The 18,131-nt window shown below is 43.1% G+C and overlaps 1 protein-coding gene across 1 annotated transcript; it reads left to right on the plus strand.

Moving 5' to 3' along the window:
* The first annotated feature begins 6,182 nt into the window (after positions 1-6,182).
* LMOD2 (leiomodin 2) lies at positions 6,183-12,429 on the plus strand. The gene is made up of 3 exons (XM_058805561.1): positions 6,183-6,652; positions 10,373-11,698; positions 12,040-12,429. The coding sequence occupies exons 1-3, from the start codon at positions 6,380-6,382 to the stop codon at positions 12,064-12,066; spliced, it is 1,626 nt and encodes a 541-aa protein (XP_058661544.1). The 5' UTR covers positions 6,183-6,379; the 3' UTR covers positions 12,067-12,429.
* The last annotated feature ends 5,702 nt before the right edge of the window (positions 12,430-18,131 follow it).

The raw sequence follows: 18,131 nt of genomic DNA on the forward strand, positions 1-18,131 counted from the left end.
CTGCAGGCAGGTTTACCTGACTCCCCCTGACTCCCCTTCTGGGATGCATCCATACTATTTTCCTATCAGCAGCATTATCAGAGCCCATTCACTTCTTCACTCCCTCTTACTCTTCTGTATTCATAAGTAAGGCAACACAAATACCCTCACTGTGTGGGGGTGAAATACATTAGATTAGTGGTTGCCCTGTGCCTTGTTGGTATATGTGCATAATTATGTCCCCAGCAACTGTTGAGAAAGCTGTTTTCCAAACTGATCTGAGCAATGAGGCAGCCCACATGCACATGTTTTTGAGTGAAAGCTGGTTATTGTTTGTGATGGTTTGAGTTCTTAAACTACAGCCTGGACCTGGAATCTGCCCTCTTGGTAGGTAGCCTGGGGAGTGTTGCAGGGAATCTGTGGGAAAAATCTGTCTTTGAGATAGAATGCTGAATCTGATTCCCAAGCAAAGACTGGTTTTGAATCAGGGTCATGTTTGCACTTACACCACTTTGTGTTCCCCCAGCATGTATGACAGAAAACATCTTTTTCTTCTGTGTGACTCCCTGTTTACAGCCATCACCCAGAGAGATGGAGTGAACAACAGAATCATCTGGCACTGAGAAAAGCAGCTGAAAAATTGTTTCTTCAAATACCTTCAGTGCATGCTTCATCCCATTTGCTCTGCTGACAGCACTGTTAAATGTAGGTGATGACACATCCTTTTCAGGCACAGTATCGTGCACACGATTTTCACAAGTTATGCGAGTCTCCCGAGGGAAAGAGCTGCAGCTTGTCCCATCAGTCTGCCTCGTGGTCTTGTGTACTTGCCAGGCTGCTTGACCCTGTGTCTCTCCAGGATGGTTTGAATTCTGCATTCAACCTGGGCCTGCACACGCAGCATACAAAAACTGAGACATATATAGAGATAAATATATATATATATTGCTGTAGTGGGAGGGGGAGAGCAGGCAGTGAGGAACACGAGGGCAGGACACAGGAGACGTGCAAGGAGGAGTAGGAAGGAGAGGTCAGCAAACAGGCTGTGGAGGTGGCTGAGAAGAGTGAGGGGTCTGCAGGGAAAGCAGGAGCAGGGGGCCAGGGGTGGAGAAGGCAGCCCAGCAGCAGTAAGGCATGAAGAGAGAGCTCAGGGCTGGTGCCTTAAGTGGACAGCACGAGGGAAGGAGTTGGTTCAGGACTGAGGGTTGCAAAAGGGGTGGTGGGAGGCAGGAGCAAGCAGCACTGCAGACAGGCAGCAGGAGACATGGGGAAAGCCCAGTGTGCTGTGATTCATTGTTTTTAGTGTGCTCTATGGCAATTGGAGCAGTTCCTGCAGTGTGGGACTGAGCTCAGCATGAGCCAACGCATCTGTCTGACAGGCTGTCCTCCCGAGCCGGGACTGAAATAGCCGCTGTCCTGCGCCTGAGGACAAGGTTGTGCAGCCCTCTCTGTGCCTGCCTCTAGTCTCCCCTGCACTCATCTGAGTGGAAATGTGCATTTAACTGTGGGCTTTGTCCTGCTGAGGGGTGAGCACCACCTGCCACACGTTACTTGTGGCCTTTAAGCAATTGAGCCAATGTGCCCCAAGTGTAGAAACGTAAGAAGCGGAACAGAGTCGCCATGGCTGCTGATTGAAATAATTAATTGCTTGGAAAGGCAAAATGGACACTTTGAAGGCTTTTCTCTTGTAAAACCAAGACAATAAAAGATCTTTACTCCAGGTTAGGAAAGATGGAAAATCTTGTCTGAAATTTAGCTGCTGAAAGTCAGGAACCCTGAGTGCCAAGGTCTGCAATGATAGAGTGAATCCTCCTCCTATAAAATGGGTGCTTCCAGTTCTTCTTTTCCCTCAGCTCACGTTCTGAAGTGCACAAACCTTTTAATAATTCTGTCGAATGAGAGATGAGTTTTCATGACCTATTGGTGAAATAGTGAATTCCCTGCATACAGGATTTCAACAGGGCATTAGGGAGGTGAGTTTGGGTTTTCTGTTAGGAGTTGGCAAAGCACTTCATCAAATCATCACAAAGATCTTTTAGGTCATCAAGTTCAAATGTTAGCCTAACACTGCTAAGACCACAACTAAACTGTGCTCCTAAGTGCCACATCTACATGCATTTTCAATACATGCAGGGATGGTGACTCAGCTATGGACACCTGTTCCAATACTTGACAACCCCTTTCATGAAGAGATTTTTCCTAATGTCTAATTGTAGGACTCATCCTAGACAGCAGCCAATGTAGCCACTATAAATCTGCCTTCCTCTACTACATATGGTTCATGCTCTACTCACTGCCTCCTGTGATGGAAGGAAGTTCCCTGTGCCACCTCACTAGCACACAATGGACTCTTCCTAAATTGTTTCTAATGGTGTGATTGAGAACAAATCTGGGGAAATAGTTTGCTCAGACCTCTGGGTCTTTTGCTTGCTTTTTTTAGAAATCAGAACATATATAGTGCCTGTGAAAGACTATGAAACAGGAACAAAATGTTTCAGGTAAGAATGCTAATAACAGGACAACACAATTACTCCTGTCATTGTTCTGAGTTCCTCTTGGAGGTTGGAACCTGTGATCTGAAGTGTTGTAAGGGTGGGAAGCTTCAACCATGGCTGATGCCCACAGGAACTGAACCCTGATCAGCTGAAATGCTTGCATAATGCCAAATACTGCCAGAAAGGGAATCCAAAATTCCAAATTAGTGGGTACTTTGAGTCTTAAGGTTTCTGTCCTCTCTTATTCTTCCTTAAAAAAGTGGTAACACTTTCAGGTCCTTTGAAAAGGCCACTGACAATTGAAATAATTGATAGCTTTACTATGCTGAAGAACAGGGGCAAAATAAAATACTGTAAGGCTATTAAATGTGTGTGATCTTTCCCATGCAATGAAAAAGAGTAAAGGTTCTGAATAAAGGTTCTGACACTCATGTGTCTAGGATCAAAGTATGTGATTAGAGAACTATGGAATTAAGGACTGTTTCAGTGCTCGTAAGTAGGCAATAACAAATACTATTGCCACATTTTCTGACAAGTGAGTACTTGTACTGTTTTAGCATATTATTTTTAGTCTGTGTGTTATTTTCCATGTGCTACAGCCTTATTGTTTTTATTAAAATAGTCCTAGAAAGTGTTTGTGGCTCTTCACCTTTGGCCATTTCCCCGTAAAGAGTAGGTCATAAAATACCACGAGTGCCATATAGGATCAAGAGGGGACACAAACCTCTCATAACCTCACCTGACGGCCAATTTTCCCCCTGCTTCAGGGGAGACATGTACAAGAAAGTACCTTGTCCATCTTTGGTAAGATCTTTAAATTATCTCATGACTAGAATGGACATCATTGACATTTTGTGAAGAAAAAATATCGCTACTGGCCCAGTGTTGTATCATGTATCAGCAAGGAGTATCATTGAAGGTAATATTCATGTTATTTAATATTCCTTTGGAATATTATTTTAGAAGTGAATAATTCATGCTGCTTTTTAAAAGTTTCTTTGATTTTGGAAAATTTTGTTTATACATAGAAAACTTCGTATAGACAATTCAGGTGTCTGTATGTTTGTACTTTGTATTGATGGACTCTCAGCCCAGGAAAATTGAAAGACTTATAAATTTTGTTGTACCTGACAAAAAAAGAAGAGCAGAAAGCTGAGAATTTTTCTTATGGAAACAATATATTTGAATAGATTTAATTTTTAACAGCATATTATTGCTTTTAATATTATACATATCAGTGTTGTATGTATATCAACATATTCTAATGCATATCAACAGTGTACTAATAAAATATAGCATATTTCTAAAAGCATTTCAGTTTCAATCAGGATTTTCCAACAGAAAATATGTCCAGTTCACATTTCCTAACTCCATCAACTCCTTGTAACAAAATGTTGTCAGCAAAAATGCACTCAAGAAATATAACTTTATTATGCTGCTTCTCTGGATAACTCCAATGATAATGATGTGAACCATTGTCCTAGACATATTAAAGAAATAAAATTGCTTGGAGTGCAGCTATATACAGATAATTAATGCCTATGTCAGCTTTACCCAAAAGCATTGATAATGCCAAATTAAAAGAAAAAAGGAACTTATTATATTTTCCTAGTCTTTCACATTTTTCAGAATTTGGCCCAGTGAAAGAGTGAACAGAACTCCTGTGGACCCACTGACATGAGTGTGTGCACTTGGTCCATGATGGGACCTTATACTATGAAGGTATAAGTGTGTAGGTAACATTCTTAGCTCCATAAGCCAAGCATCTGCCTCCTTTTTATTTTATCGAAAGATTCTGTCTATGTAAATGTCCTGCAAATATTTATTTTATATTAAGCTACATGATATTCTTATGTCTGCTTTATTAATGTATTTTGTAGGTTAGGAAAGACTAAGGTTATAAGCTTTCAAACCATTTCTTGATCAAGATAACTGCATGAAGTTCACATGGACAAATTATCAAAGGAAAAATGTAATTTGAGCATGATTTTCAAAAAGATCTGATATTCTCCTCGCTCTACTGTCAGTAAAGCTGTATGAATAATAATGAAACTGAGTGGGGTATTTGCAGGGGTCCCTAGGACGAGGTAAGAGATGAGTGAATTTGACTCCATGTTTCTAGAAGGCTAATTTATTATTTAATGATATTATCTTATATATAAGAATACTATACTAAAACTATACTAAAGAATAGAGAAAGGATACATACAGAAGGCTTAACAAGAATGATAATGAAAACTCTTGACTGATTTCTCAGTCTGACACAGCTGATGGTGATTGGTCATTAAGTGAAAACAATTTGCATGAAACTAATCAAACATGCACCTGTTGGTAAACAATCTCCAGCTACATTCTAAAGCAGAAAAACAGGGAGAAGCAAATGAGATAATATTGTTTTTTCTCTGAGGTTTCTCAGCTTCCCAGGAGAAGGAAACCTGGCAAAGGGATTTTTCAGAAAATATGATAATGACAAGTGAGCAATTTGGCTAAGCATCATACCTCAGGTATGATGTGCAGGTGTCCAATCCATACTGATCAAAGAGATGATGTCAGAAAATAACAATACTTCAAATTATGTTCACTTACATTTCCATTAAATATTGGCTTGGCTGTCTAAAACACACTGTGTGTTATCATTTAAGAAGGCTGATATATGTTGTTATAGATGTGTTCCTACTTCCATGTATAAAACCTTCTGTCTTCCTCTACCTCCCTTCTCTCACGACATAGATTGGCAGATATTGCTGGCCTGCATGTTTCAAAAAATGCTGCTAGCTCACCATCATTCACTGCTAAATAGAAAAAAGGAAAAAAAACCAAAAAACAGCCATATCAGAAAAACAAATAAACAGCACAAAGTTTAATCTTTCTTTCTGCATTTCTTCTTACCGAAAGATACATGTCAATAAAAATAATATCAGAATAATATAAAATCTTTTAGCAGAAACTATTATGTAGCTATACATTTAGAATAAAGACTTGAAGGGCTCTCTCCAGCTGCACATCAGTCAGTGACAGCAAGCAACAGCCATTAAAAGAATAGCCACTAGAGGCCTTCAGTCACTTGTCTGGTCAGTAGTGGTGAAGGCACAGCCCCCCTGCCCACCCAGGGCTTGTTACCCTTAAATCTCCAGGTGACTCTGTCCATTCCCCCCAGCAGAGCGCAATTCTCCACGTGAACAAAAATCTCACAGGTGCTCCAAATGGACATGAACAGCTGATTCTCACTCTGATAGTCCTGGAAGAAATAAGGGAATTAATAAAAAATTCAGTTGTGTGATTTGTTACAGACAACGTGTGCCACTGTGGGAGCAGTGATCCCCACAGCTGCTGGCATGCCGACCTCCTCCCCTTGGCTGCTTTTCCATAGATCCCAACTGCTGCAAACACTTTGCTGGGATAACAGCATTCCATGAGAAAACTGTGAGAGGAAGTCCACTGAACAGCAGCAAGGGTGTTTTATTTCATGCCCCTGACAGCTCAGGATTAAATGGATTTTCATTGTTCTTTCCCCACTGCAATGTGGACATGATGCCAGTGTCAGTGCGCCCGGGGTTTTATTTGGTGCCGCCCCCCCGTCTGCGGGGCTGGTATTCTCCCACTAGCTGCCTGCTCTAAATATGGCCATGGCCAGTGTGTCAATAATCCCCCTCTTTAAGGGACTTGCAAACATTAGTGTTGGGACATTCTTGCTGTTCAGATGTCTAGCTGACGTCTGATGCTTAAAACGGAGCATGCTTTCATCCCTTCATGCATTGTCGTAAGCCCCCGATGATTACTCTTAAAAGGGTGCCTCTGGCTATGCAGGGAAACAGTTGCTGACCACACCAGACACAGCTTGCCTGCTTCAGCCTTCTTGAATGCCTGGTCAGTGTAGCTTTGTACCAGCCTGACCAAGCAGGACCATGTCTACCTTTGGGTACAGAAGAGAGCTCAGTAAATATGAAGACATTGATGAAGATGAGCTCCTCGCCTCTCTCACTGAAGAGGAGCTCAAGGAGCTGGAGCGGGAGCTGGAGGACATAGAGCCCGACCGTAACCTCCCAGTGGGACAGCGGCAGAAGAGCCTGACGGAGAAAACCCCAACAGGGACTTTCAGCAGGGAGGCACTGATGGCCTACTGGGAGAGGGAGACCAAGAAACTCCTGGAAAAAGAGAGGTTGGGTGCATGCGAGAAGGTAAGGTGCTGAGGCATTTGCTGTTTCCTATAAATATTTGGTTTTATTCTGCATTGGAATGATCTCACTGACTGATTTAATTTCTTTTCAGTCTCTTGTGGCATTTTTAAGAACATTGTTAGTCATACCTCTGTGCCTGCTAAAGCACTGAGTATTAGGTCAGATAGTATTTGCTCTCTCTGCAGTTACCTTAAGTGCTCAGTTCAGAACAGAAGAAAGTGCCATAAAAACTATCATTAGTGATTAAAACAGGAACAAAAATTTAAGGGCATTTTGGAAATTATTAATAGCTAGAGATGTGGGCTTTTGGATGGTATTTGATTTTTTAAAGAAAGCTACACATAATGCCTTTTCCTTTCCTTAAAAACAACCAGTATTGACTGCTGAGAAACATGTAAGGAAGATAATTTTGAATACATGTTATGTCAGAAGCTGAGTAAGTGGATGCCAGGCTTTGTGCTCGCTGGAAGAAAGCAGCTTGTGTTGCAGTCAGCAGCTTGTGTTGCTTTGTTCCTGCTGAGGATCCTTGGCATGGTTCAGGGGTCTTCTGGCAACTGTAGTCAGAGAGCAGCTGGACATTATTTAAAAAGTGGCCTTGGATGGAGTAATCAGTCAAACCATTTAACTGCATTCCCAAAAAAAAAACAACCAGTAGTGTTTGTTAGGCAACTCCTTCCCCAAAATAAAAATGTTAATAATAAAAGCCATTTCCTGAACTGCAAATGAAGAGTACAGCTGGGCAGGAGTGAAGGGCTCAGTCTTGGCAAGCAGTGAGCACTCTCAGTCTCAGCTGATGTCCATGTTGGCACTCCTGATCCTTTCTAAAAGTGTATGTGAGACTGAGCCCAACCAAAAAGCAAATTCTATTTTCATGATGGCTCCATGTAATTTAAAAGCAAAGTGGGGACTTGGGGATTTTAAAGCACTGCTTCCTACCAAGCTTTTACTGTGCTTATAGGGACACATTTTCCCATGTTTAAGCAGAAAGTAATACAACAAAGACAGCAAAACTTAACTCAGAACCTCTAACAGCCTTGATGCAGGAGCTTATTTCATTTGCAAGGAAATAATTGCAGTTTATACATTAGATAAAATATCTTCCTAGAGGAAAGTCAGATGTATTAAATTACTCTGCAATATCCAGGATGTTTTTACATGTAAGTATTTTCTCTTGTTTGTGAATGGAGGTATAAGGTCTTTGCAGGCAAGAGCACAGACCAGAAGCTGTCAGCAGACCATTAGTATCAGCTTGCAGAGGTCGACTTCACTCCCTGTTTGTCAGTCCTAGAGAGTAAATGGCAAGATTAATGTTTATTTCCAGCTTAGCCTGGAACTCGAAACCTGGGCACTTCTAAAAAACCTGCTGAACAGGTCTAGCTCTGTATCTTACACAATGGCAGGATCTTTTCTTTTTCTTTTTCCATGTATAAAAACTTCCAGAATGCATCCTTAAATAATAAAAGGTTGATATGCTGATATAGAGGTTGCAAAGACTCTCTCCACTGATGGCAATGAGAAAGGTCCTTGAAAACAATTTTCTTGCTTTCAACTGTCTGGAAATTATGCACCTTTATCTAAGATGGTTATTCATGCTCCTTCTATAGTTAGTGGTGAGAGATCAGCTGGTCCAAAAGGCAAACAGCTTGCAGATAGCCTTTTAGGGTGAATAGCTTGTCCTCCCAAGATATTTACCTCAGCATTGATTCATTTAGTCCTGAGTTTTCATTATATTACTCCCAAAAAGTAAAATGAAGCCCTACGGGTTGCCTGCAGCTGTCCTGTGCCACAGTGCTGCTACAGTAAGAATATGTCTCTCTATGTTCAATTTCAAAATTATCATGCAGATTATTATGACACCAGAAAATGTACCTGACAGGCAAATAAATTCTGCCTTTGACCTCAGAAATGCCACTCAAAAAAAAAAATCAAGTAGGTTTTTATTAATTTAACATCACTAAACATATCAATAGTAAATTTAAAGGCACCTCCTTCTGCTCATCTGTAGTATATATCCCTCAAGATATAAAACCAAAGCCATGAAGACAGGGTTTGGATACCTGCTGTTTCCAAGTCTTAAAGCCCCACACATATATAGAAGATACAGATACAAATCTTAATCCCATAATAAGCCTATAGGTGGCACAGTATCTCTCAGCATAGGGGCCTTGCTGCACATGTTCTACAGGAGAAGCAATGGGGCTGGGTCCTACAAGAGCTCTGTGTGCAGGCCAATGCAGTCAGACCCTGCAAGACCCCAGGTACAGAGTGCTCAGGAACATCAGGCACAAACAACTCAATGTCCTGTTTCATTAAGAGTCTAGTTCTGCATACATTACAATTAGCATCTTTTTTGCATATGTCCCAGCACAGAATCCTACTGAAAATTGTGAAACAGTACCCTGCATTTTGACAGGTCTCTATTTTCAGAGACAGAGAACTAAGCAAACCTAAAACTGCACAGGTTGTCTAAAAATAGGCTGCCCTGCTAGTAACACTTTTGTTTTCCAGAAACAGAATCACTGTGTCTCTGCACAGTGTACTCACGTTGCTAAATACAATCTAGTATTTTACAGAGATTAAACCACAAGTATTGCTAAAGTAGTGCTTACAGAAGAATTATAATTCATCCAAAGTTTTACATTTACAATTGTAAAGAAAAATGTGTACCTATAGTTTTTCCAGTAAGCAAAACCTGACATGGAAGACCTTTTGAGCAAGAGGTTTAAGGTTGGCTGTAGATTCTGGGTTCTGTAACACCCCATAGATCCCATCACACTGCTGGAGTCCTCCATGGGAAGAGTGAGTCTTTCCTGGGGTAGAGACCTTTTCCTGCTCCTCTGCATAGAGTTCTCTTTAGCCACCATAACTGCTAAAGGCAGCAAGCAGACCTTTGGGGCATGGTTCCAAATTTGCCTTCCTGATACCCACCAAACACACTAAAAGAACCTCGTTTTTCAGAAAAACAATGCATTTGCTCTGTAGACAATGAGTTATAACAATTTTCAGTGTGGTGGCTGACCTGTGACAGCTGGTGGTGAGCACCAGCTTAGCTCCTGACAAACACGAAGAAATTCAGGGGTTATTGACATGTGGTTACATCTTACCTGTGGGAATGCCCCTCAAACCTTTCTTCACAAATTGTTTATTAGTATGTACAGCCCATGCAGTACATCCAAAGTATTTTTGACATGACTTCTGTAATTCAGTACTGTTTTGCATGCTGGTATACAAGACTGCACATGCAGACACTATTTGTATTTTAAAACATGGCAACCTTTCATTTTTGAGACGTACTAACATATGCAAGGGAGTCTGAGATGTCTAAGCCTCCTGAAATGAAGAAGCTTGTTGCTCATGTTCATTCTGAAATTGCTGTCTTATATTTCTGCTGTCAAGGATCCAAATTATATCCCCTTGTAGACATGCCAATACATAGAAAACCTGAAGTATGTCCGTGTCACTTGTATCAAGTTGTCTCAGCAGAAATCACTGACATTGGTAGAGTGTTTGCAATTTATGCTAAGCATTTCCTAAAGAATGTAAAATAAATAATGTTGTATAGGTGTTAGATGAATCATTTTCTGTTCTCCTAACTGTACCTGTTTGTTTTTAGCTTTCAATGTTAATTTATATAGTGACAGTATAATTGTTCCTGTGCTAAAAGGAAGCAGTTCCATTACTTCAATCATGTTTAACACCCACACCTACGTTCCTGTTCAGGATTCTGAGCAAGAAGAGGACAATTCGGAAGAACTTCAAGAAGAATGCTTCACAGAAAGCAATAGTGAAGTGTCTGAGGAGGCATATACTGAAGAGGATGATGAAGAAGAAGATGAAGAGGAAAATGAAGATGAGAGTGATGATGAGGATGAGGAAGTGCAAAATGCTGCAGCTGGCAGGCGTTCTGACCATGGCAAACACAAAAAGTGTAATGGTGCAAAGGACAATGAAAGCTTCCTCAATGGCCATGATGGAAAAGACAGTGATAATCGGAGCTCAAAAAGCAATGCCATCCACCCTTGTGGAAATCCAACAGTTATTGAAGATGCTTTGGAAAAAGTTAGGAGCAACGACCCTGACACCACAGAGGTCAATCTGAACAACATTGAAAACATCACTTCACAGATGCTTATTCAATTTTCTCAGGCCCTGAGGGACAACACAATGGTAAAGTCATTCAGCTTGGCTAACACCCATGCTGATGACAACGTGGCAATAGCTATTGCTGGTATGTTAAAGGTTAATCAGCATATAACTAGTCTGAATATTGAGTCAAATTTTATCACAGGCAAAGGCGTGCTGGCCATCATGAGAGCTCTGCAGCACAACAAGGTTCTAACAGAACTGCGCTTCCACAATCAAAGGCACATCATGGGCAGCCAGGTGGAAATGGACATAGTCAAACTGCTGAAAGAGAACACCACTCTGGTAAAGCTGGGCTACCACTTTGACCTTGCTGGCCCAAGAATGAGCATGACAAGTATCCTGACAAGAAATATGGATAAACAAAGGCAAAAGCGTATGCAGGAGCAGCGGCAGCAGGAGTCAGGTTGTGACGGAGCTATCAATCCAAAGACCAAAGTTCTGCAGAAGGGGACACCTCGGTCCTCACCTTACGTGTCGCCTAAAAGCTCACCATGGTCTTCCCCAAAGCTCCCTAAGAAAGCACTGCCAGTGAAATGCCAGCCTTCAGCCCCTGCACCCCCCCCTCCCCTTCCCCCCTCGCCCCCACCTCCCCCTCCTCCTCCCCCTCCTCCCCTTCTGCCAGAGAAGAAGGCGCCTACCAGGAATATAGCTGAAGTCATCAAACAGCAAGAAAGCTCAAAAAAAGCCTTACATAATGGACAGAAAAAGAAAAAGGGCAAAAAAACCAGAAAACATGAGAACAACATATTGAAAGAAATTAAAGATTCTTTAAAATCAATCTCAGACAGAAAATCAGAGGAAGGCTCACGACCCTCCACCCGGCCATCCACCCCACAAAGGTCTCTCCACGACAACCTTATGGAAGCAATTCGGGCAAGCAGCATAAAGCAATTAAGGCGGGTAAGTAGGAGATCCTCAGTCAGTAACTGATTGTGGTCCAAATATAGCACAAGCTCGGTTAATTTTAGTACACACAGTTAGTTAAAAAAAAAATCTTAGAGATGTGAGCATAATAAAGCACTTGGGAGGAGGCTTCCCTCTGATTAGGCTTTTCTCAGCACAGTGATTTCTGACTGTGATTTTGACAGAAAGTGGGGTAGTTTCCCAGGCTCAGTCTTGTTATGGGAGATGATGTGTAGCACAGAGCTCTTGGCAGTGTATGTCTGCAGGAATTTCAGGTATTTTGCCATCTAGACTGTACAGCAAATGTAATGAATGCCCTTCCCTTCCCTGTTTCATAGGTGGAGGTACCAGAAGCCCTTCGGTGAAAGCCTGGATGGCAGAACAAGCAGAGCAGTGATCGAGGGGAGGCTGCTTGTCCTTTCACTGGTGATAACATAGACTGTCTAGAAAGCTGCTTCCAAAGTACACTCTTAGATTCAAGCTATTTCTCTTTAATTTCAAAGAAATAAACCTGCTAAATACAAAATAATGCTCTAAGGATCCATTTGCATTGTAATCTGTAAATATGGAAATAATTTTCTTTTTTATTTAATGAGATTTATATTGAGAAGTTGTTGCTTATTTAGATATTCTTGTCAGTATCTGATTGCACATAACTGGACAAGTTCTTTACACTGAGATGTAATAGTTTACCAGCCTGTGGTTTCTTCTTTTTTTTTTTTTTCCTTGAATTTACAATAAATGTGGTTTGAAGCTTTCAAGCAGACACATAGTCCTGGATTTCTGTGAATGAAAACCCTCCAGATGCTTGCATCAAGTTCATGAGCATTGGGAAGTCTCCTGGGAAAGAACCTGAGATCTTTCTCAGCTGCACCTGGGCATTTGTGGAGGACAGTACCTGAGCCCATATGTTAGTGCAGTTTCATATTTGCATTGGAAAAAGAGGTTTATAAGGCCATTAAAACTAAGCTGTGGGTTGTGTCAGCCCACCAGTCTGGCCCACCAGGTCCTGAGCCTTGGCCTAAAGAACTGGAAGATGAACAGAGCTTTAGATGACCTTGACTTAGAGGCTGATGGTTAATGTCAATATTTTAAGGATGCAGCAGAGTTATTCAAGTGAGATCCCTTCAGTGCAAGTCCTGTCTGTAATCAGAACTAACCCCAGTGCAGACATCCAGTCAGACAGAGAAACTTGAAAAGCAGCCTACCAACCAAAAAGGCTTTCCTATGGTATCAGGTGAACAACAAGCAGGGTGTGAAGTGTCAATGTGATACAGTGGAAGCAGAGCCAACATCACTTGGAGATGCACAACTGGAGATATCACATCACAGGCAATGGCATGAATAGCCCTTCCTCATGTAGCACTAGACATCTCCCTCTGTCAAATTAGTTATGGTTCTGGGTGCTTCAGCTAGTGTGAAGGCAGTGATAACATGGAGAAAACTGAGTAGTGGCCAAAATGTTGAAAGGCAAGAAGAGAGATATGTCCAGAAGCACTACTAAGTGTTAATTAGTTTACTCACTGCAACTATAAATAACAGAATTAGTATTTCTGTTCCATGAAGCCACATCAACGAGAATTACTTAAGGTTACCCAGCAGTGGTACTGAAAAAATATGGGTAAGCTTGTACCAACAAATATTAATGAGATGGATTTTCCCAGAAATAGGAACAAATTACTGGAGGGCAATTAAGCCTAAAGGAGAGGAGGCTCTTTGAATAAATTGTCAGAAATGTTACTGCCATGGCAAGAAAACAGTGAAGACACCTTTTTCTTTTGTATTTATTGACCAAAATGTACCAAAAGCAATATATAACTATGAAGCAATATATAACTATTTATAACTAAAAGCTCACCTGAAACACGCAACTGAAAGACATTGCAACAATTTTCTTCTTGCTCAGGATCACAACTACTCATGAGTATTTCTAGATGTGGTATTACAGTATGATTGGTCTTTAGCTGCCTTTATAATTGCATAGGCTCCCATTGCATAAAAATTGACCTGTGGTCAATCTCCTGTGACCAAATGGAAGCTGGGGCTTGGGATCTTCTGAGGATGGAAGCAATGCTGGAATGCAGACCACATTCAGGAGAAGACCTGTGGCCACAGACCTTGTACACAGAAGCTTGAGGAGGATGAGAAACATCCTGAATGTTTAATCAAATGGCAAAAGCAGCTAAGCAGCTGCAAGGGAAAATAAAAGGCAATGAGGGAACTCAGGGAAAGCACGATGGAAAGGATTTGGACAAGACAAGCAAACATTTTTAAAAAACAATACCATGCTTTTGAGAAAAGAAGTAGAGTGACAAGTGAGGAAACTGTATGAGAGGTGAAAAATGATATAGAAAAAAGGATATGATAAAGAAGAAAATGAATATTGAAAAGTGTCAGATGAGAGAAGAGAAGAGAAAAATGTGAAAGGAGAAAAAGCCTAGAGAAAAAGGAAGAGGGAAGAATTCATTTTTCAGGTTGGTAAGAGCTGCTGGAATCACCCTTTTGCAGAAGGAGAGGACGATGGGCACAGCTCCTATAAAGCTTTGTCCAGAGCTCCCAGCGGCGGCTGCCGAGTGGCCATGAGCCCTCTGGGGTGTGAGCACCCTGCTCTGGAGTGTGAGCCCTGCTCTGAGGTGTGAGCCCTGCTCTGGAGTGTGAGCCCTGCTCTGAGGTGTGAGCCCTGCTCTGGAGTGTGAGCCCTGCTCTGAGGTGTGAGCCCTGCTCTGGAGTGTGAGCCCTGCTCTGAGGTGTGAGCCATGCTCTGTGAGCCCTGCTCTGGGGTGTGAGCCATGCTCTGGAGTGTGAGCCCTGCTCTGGAGTGTGAGCCCTGCTCTGTGAGCCCTGCTCTGGAGTGTGAGCCCTGCTCTGTGAGCCCTGCTCTGGAGTGTGAGCCCTGTTCTGAGGTGTGAGCACCCTGCTCTGAGGTGTGAGCCCTGCTCTGTGAGCCCTGCTCTGGAGTGTGAGCCCTGCTCTGTGAGCCCTGCTCTGGAGTGTGAGCCCTGCTCTGTGAGCCCTGCTCTGTGAGCCCTGCTCTGGAATGTGAGCCCTGCTCTGGGGTGTGAGCCCTGCTCTGGGGTGTGAGCCCTGCTCTGTGGTGTGAGCCCTGCTCTGAGGTGTGAGCCCTGCTCTGTGGTGTGAGCACCCTGCTCTGGGGTGTGAGCCCTGCTCTGAGGTGTGAGCCCTGCTCTGAGGTGTGAGCCCTGCTCTGTGGTGTGAGCCCTGCTCTGTGGTGTGAGCCCTGCTCTGAGGTGTGAGCCCTGCTCTGTGGTGTGAGCACCCTGCTCTGGGGTGTGAGCCCTGCTCTGGGGTGTGAGCCCTGCTCTGAGCCCTGCTCTGACATGCTGAACCCTGCTCTGAGGTGCTGTGCAGCCGCAGGAGCAGCAGCCACGTGCGGCTCTCCAAGCTCTGTGGCACACTCCCTTGCCAAGGGTCAAGGCCTGTGCCTTAGCCAAAGTCTAATCTGGGCAATTACCTGCACACATTTCACAGCAGTTTCCCTTGGAGGCATTTCAAGGCATGTCTCCTATTTGCAGAGGTACAAGGCACCCTCAAACACCTTGTTAAGGTTTTGATACCCCACTGAAAGGAAAGCCAGGCCCCTTGCCTCCGGGGTGTCAGCTCTGCTGCCAGGAGTGCTGAGGGAGCTCACAGAAGTGTCCAAGGAGCAACCTCTTCTCCATTCAAACAGGCAAGCAGCCTATGACAGAACTCCCCAACTGGGAGATGCTCTGTTGCCTTCCTGGACAGTAATCTGGTTTAGAAGGAGCCAAGAGGTGCCAGGATGTGTTTCTGTCTTGGGAGCAGGCATCCCTGGGGCCCAGGTCCTGTCTGTAAGCTGAGTTCCCTTCTTTTTGATCACAAGGAGACAACTGATCTCTGCTGGAGGGCTGGCTGCCTCTTGTTTGACCTGCAGGAAAGGTGTTCTGGAGCCAGCTCCTGCACATCCTGTGCTATGCTCCCATCAGAGTGGACACAGGGGCCTCAGGATGCAGGTATGCTCCTCATTTGGACTCCTGAGGCTCCTGCAGTGGGTGGCCATCCATTTTCTCTGAAAGACCAGTCAGAGAATCAAACACATCAAAATCCATCATCTGCATGTTCCATGTGTAGCACAGCACAATTCACACTGTGAGGCAGCACCTCAGCTCCTGTACACCTCCCTGAAGAAGGACACTCTGGACTGATGTAGCGTGTCCAGAGGCAGACAGAGAGCTGGTGAAGAGTCTGGAGAGTGAGTCACAGCAGGAGTGTCTGAGGGAACTGGGAGTGCTCAGGCTGGAGACAAGGGAGCCCTTGTTGTTCTCTGTAACCACCTGATAGAAGGCTGTAACCGGTGAGGGTCAGGCTCCTCTCCCAGAGTGACAGAACAAGAGGAAATGCCCTCAAATTTCACCAGGGGAAGTTTAGACTGGGTATTAAAAAAAATTTTCTTCAGCAAAATGGTGATCAAGTAATAGAATAGGCTGAGCAGGGAAGTGGTCGGAATGTCCCTGGAAGTGTAGCTGTGGTGCTTAGAGACCTGGTTTAGAGGTGAATCTGGCAGTGCAGGATTAAGAGTTAGACTCAATGATCTTAGATGTTATTTCCAACCTTAATGATTCTGTGTTTCTATAAAAGACCTGAAAGAACCTGAATACCTGAGAGAGCCTGACTGCTACCTGTAAATCCAGTATGTAGCCCTTTAGGTCATGCCTCACCACCCAGGGAAGTGGCTGAAATTATAGAAAGAAAAGGAGTTCATAAAAGCACAAGAAATTTTATTTTCACATCTTCTGGAAGTTTTGTTGCTTCCTTCTGAGTCCCCTGCTGGTGTTTTGGACAGTGACCCACCTAGCTAGGGCTTGGATGAGCAGAGGGGATTCTTGCCCTGCAGAGGTGATTCCTTCCCACCAAACAGGGCAGGCCATGGGGGCTCCTGCCAGGTGAAGCCGCATCCATTTCTGGAGGCCAAGTCTGTGCTGCACACAAGTGGGGAGCCAGAAGAGTGGTGTGCGACAGTCCCTGCATGGGAGGTGAGTGAGAGGCTGTGAGGCAGAGGAGTGGGAAGCTGCAGCCAAGGCCTCTCCTTGCCTACCTGGCAGCACAACACAGTGATGGTTCTTGCAGAGCACTGCAGAAGCTGTGAGTATTGCAGACTTCCATGCCACCACTTGTACATCTTTCTTAGAAGTCCATCAGTTCAGGGGAAGTAATGATTAAGGCAGAGCAGCTCCACACCCAAATTAGAGAGGGCTTCTCTGCAAGCTGTTTAGAGAGTGACACGAATCACCACTGAAGGGGGTACTTGCAATGCCTGGATGTAAGGAGAGAGGTAGATCCAAACACTGTTTTCACAGGTGCAGGCCCAAGTGAAACAGCATCTGGAAGGGTGTGTACAATTTCAGTAGCTAACAGCCAGGAAAAATTGTTTTGAATTGGAAGCGAGACAGAAAATGGCTGGGATAATTGGGGAACTGAAGAGGCTGTCCTGTGAGAGAGATGAGAACAGGTGGTAGGATCAATCTAGCCAAACAAAGGCTCAAAGGGATTTCAGCTCATGTCTATAAATACTGCAACGTGGAAGGAGCTATGGGACATAGTTAGCAGTAGAAAAAACCCCCAGAAACTGTGCATGACTGCATTTGGATCAGAAATTAGAAGACATATCCAAACTCCTAGAACAAGAAGGTGCTTGGAACAACCTTCCCATTAAAAAAGAATGGACAAATTCTTACTGTTAAAATAATGCAAGAAGCTTATGAAAATAATAGTATGATTTGGTGTTTTCAGAAGCAGGAGCCTGAAACTGGTAACACAGAAGCTCTGCCATTATTAAATTAATGCTCTTAGATGTGATAACTCCACAGGATCTGCAACCTGGAATAGTACTGAAAGTTGTAAAAATCTCCTACAATTTGTAGTAAGATGCTCTATTTTCAAATCCATGCAAGTCAGATGTTACTTTATACAAAGACTATCACATAGAACCAAAGTCTTCTGCTAGATTATGGTTTAATATCTTCCACACTTGATGCCAGCAGGAAAACCATAATTTACCAGAGGGAGTAGAATTTTGTTCACATATTGGTAAGCCCAGCACTGCATGTACACTCTCTGGTTATGACAGAACTGTTTGTCCAATGCTGCACTTATGACAGAATTAATTTTTAGATTCATTCCTCAAAAGTTATAAAACAAGTTTACTTTGACTTGCCAGTTCAATTACTTGACTTTGAATTTTAAGTTCTTAAATATGATAGTGATAATTGTGCCATACACATAAGGAGAAATACTGCACCAGGAAAAATGCCTTGCTTAAAAAAAAACCTGCATGCCTGTATCACTGCTCTTTAGAATCACCCGGTGATTTGTGGTGGCCCCTTCTATATAAGCAGCATGAGATGTTTTTCTTTTCACACATCTGAAATATCTGTCCACTCACAGTGTTTCA

Source organism: Ammospiza caudacuta, chromosome 5 (genome assembly GCF_027887145.1).
Source record: "Ammospiza caudacuta isolate bAmmCau1 chromosome 5, bAmmCau1.pri, whole genome shotgun sequence".
Lineage (NCBI taxonomy): Eukaryota > Metazoa > Chordata > Aves > Passeriformes > Passerellidae > Ammospiza > Ammospiza caudacuta.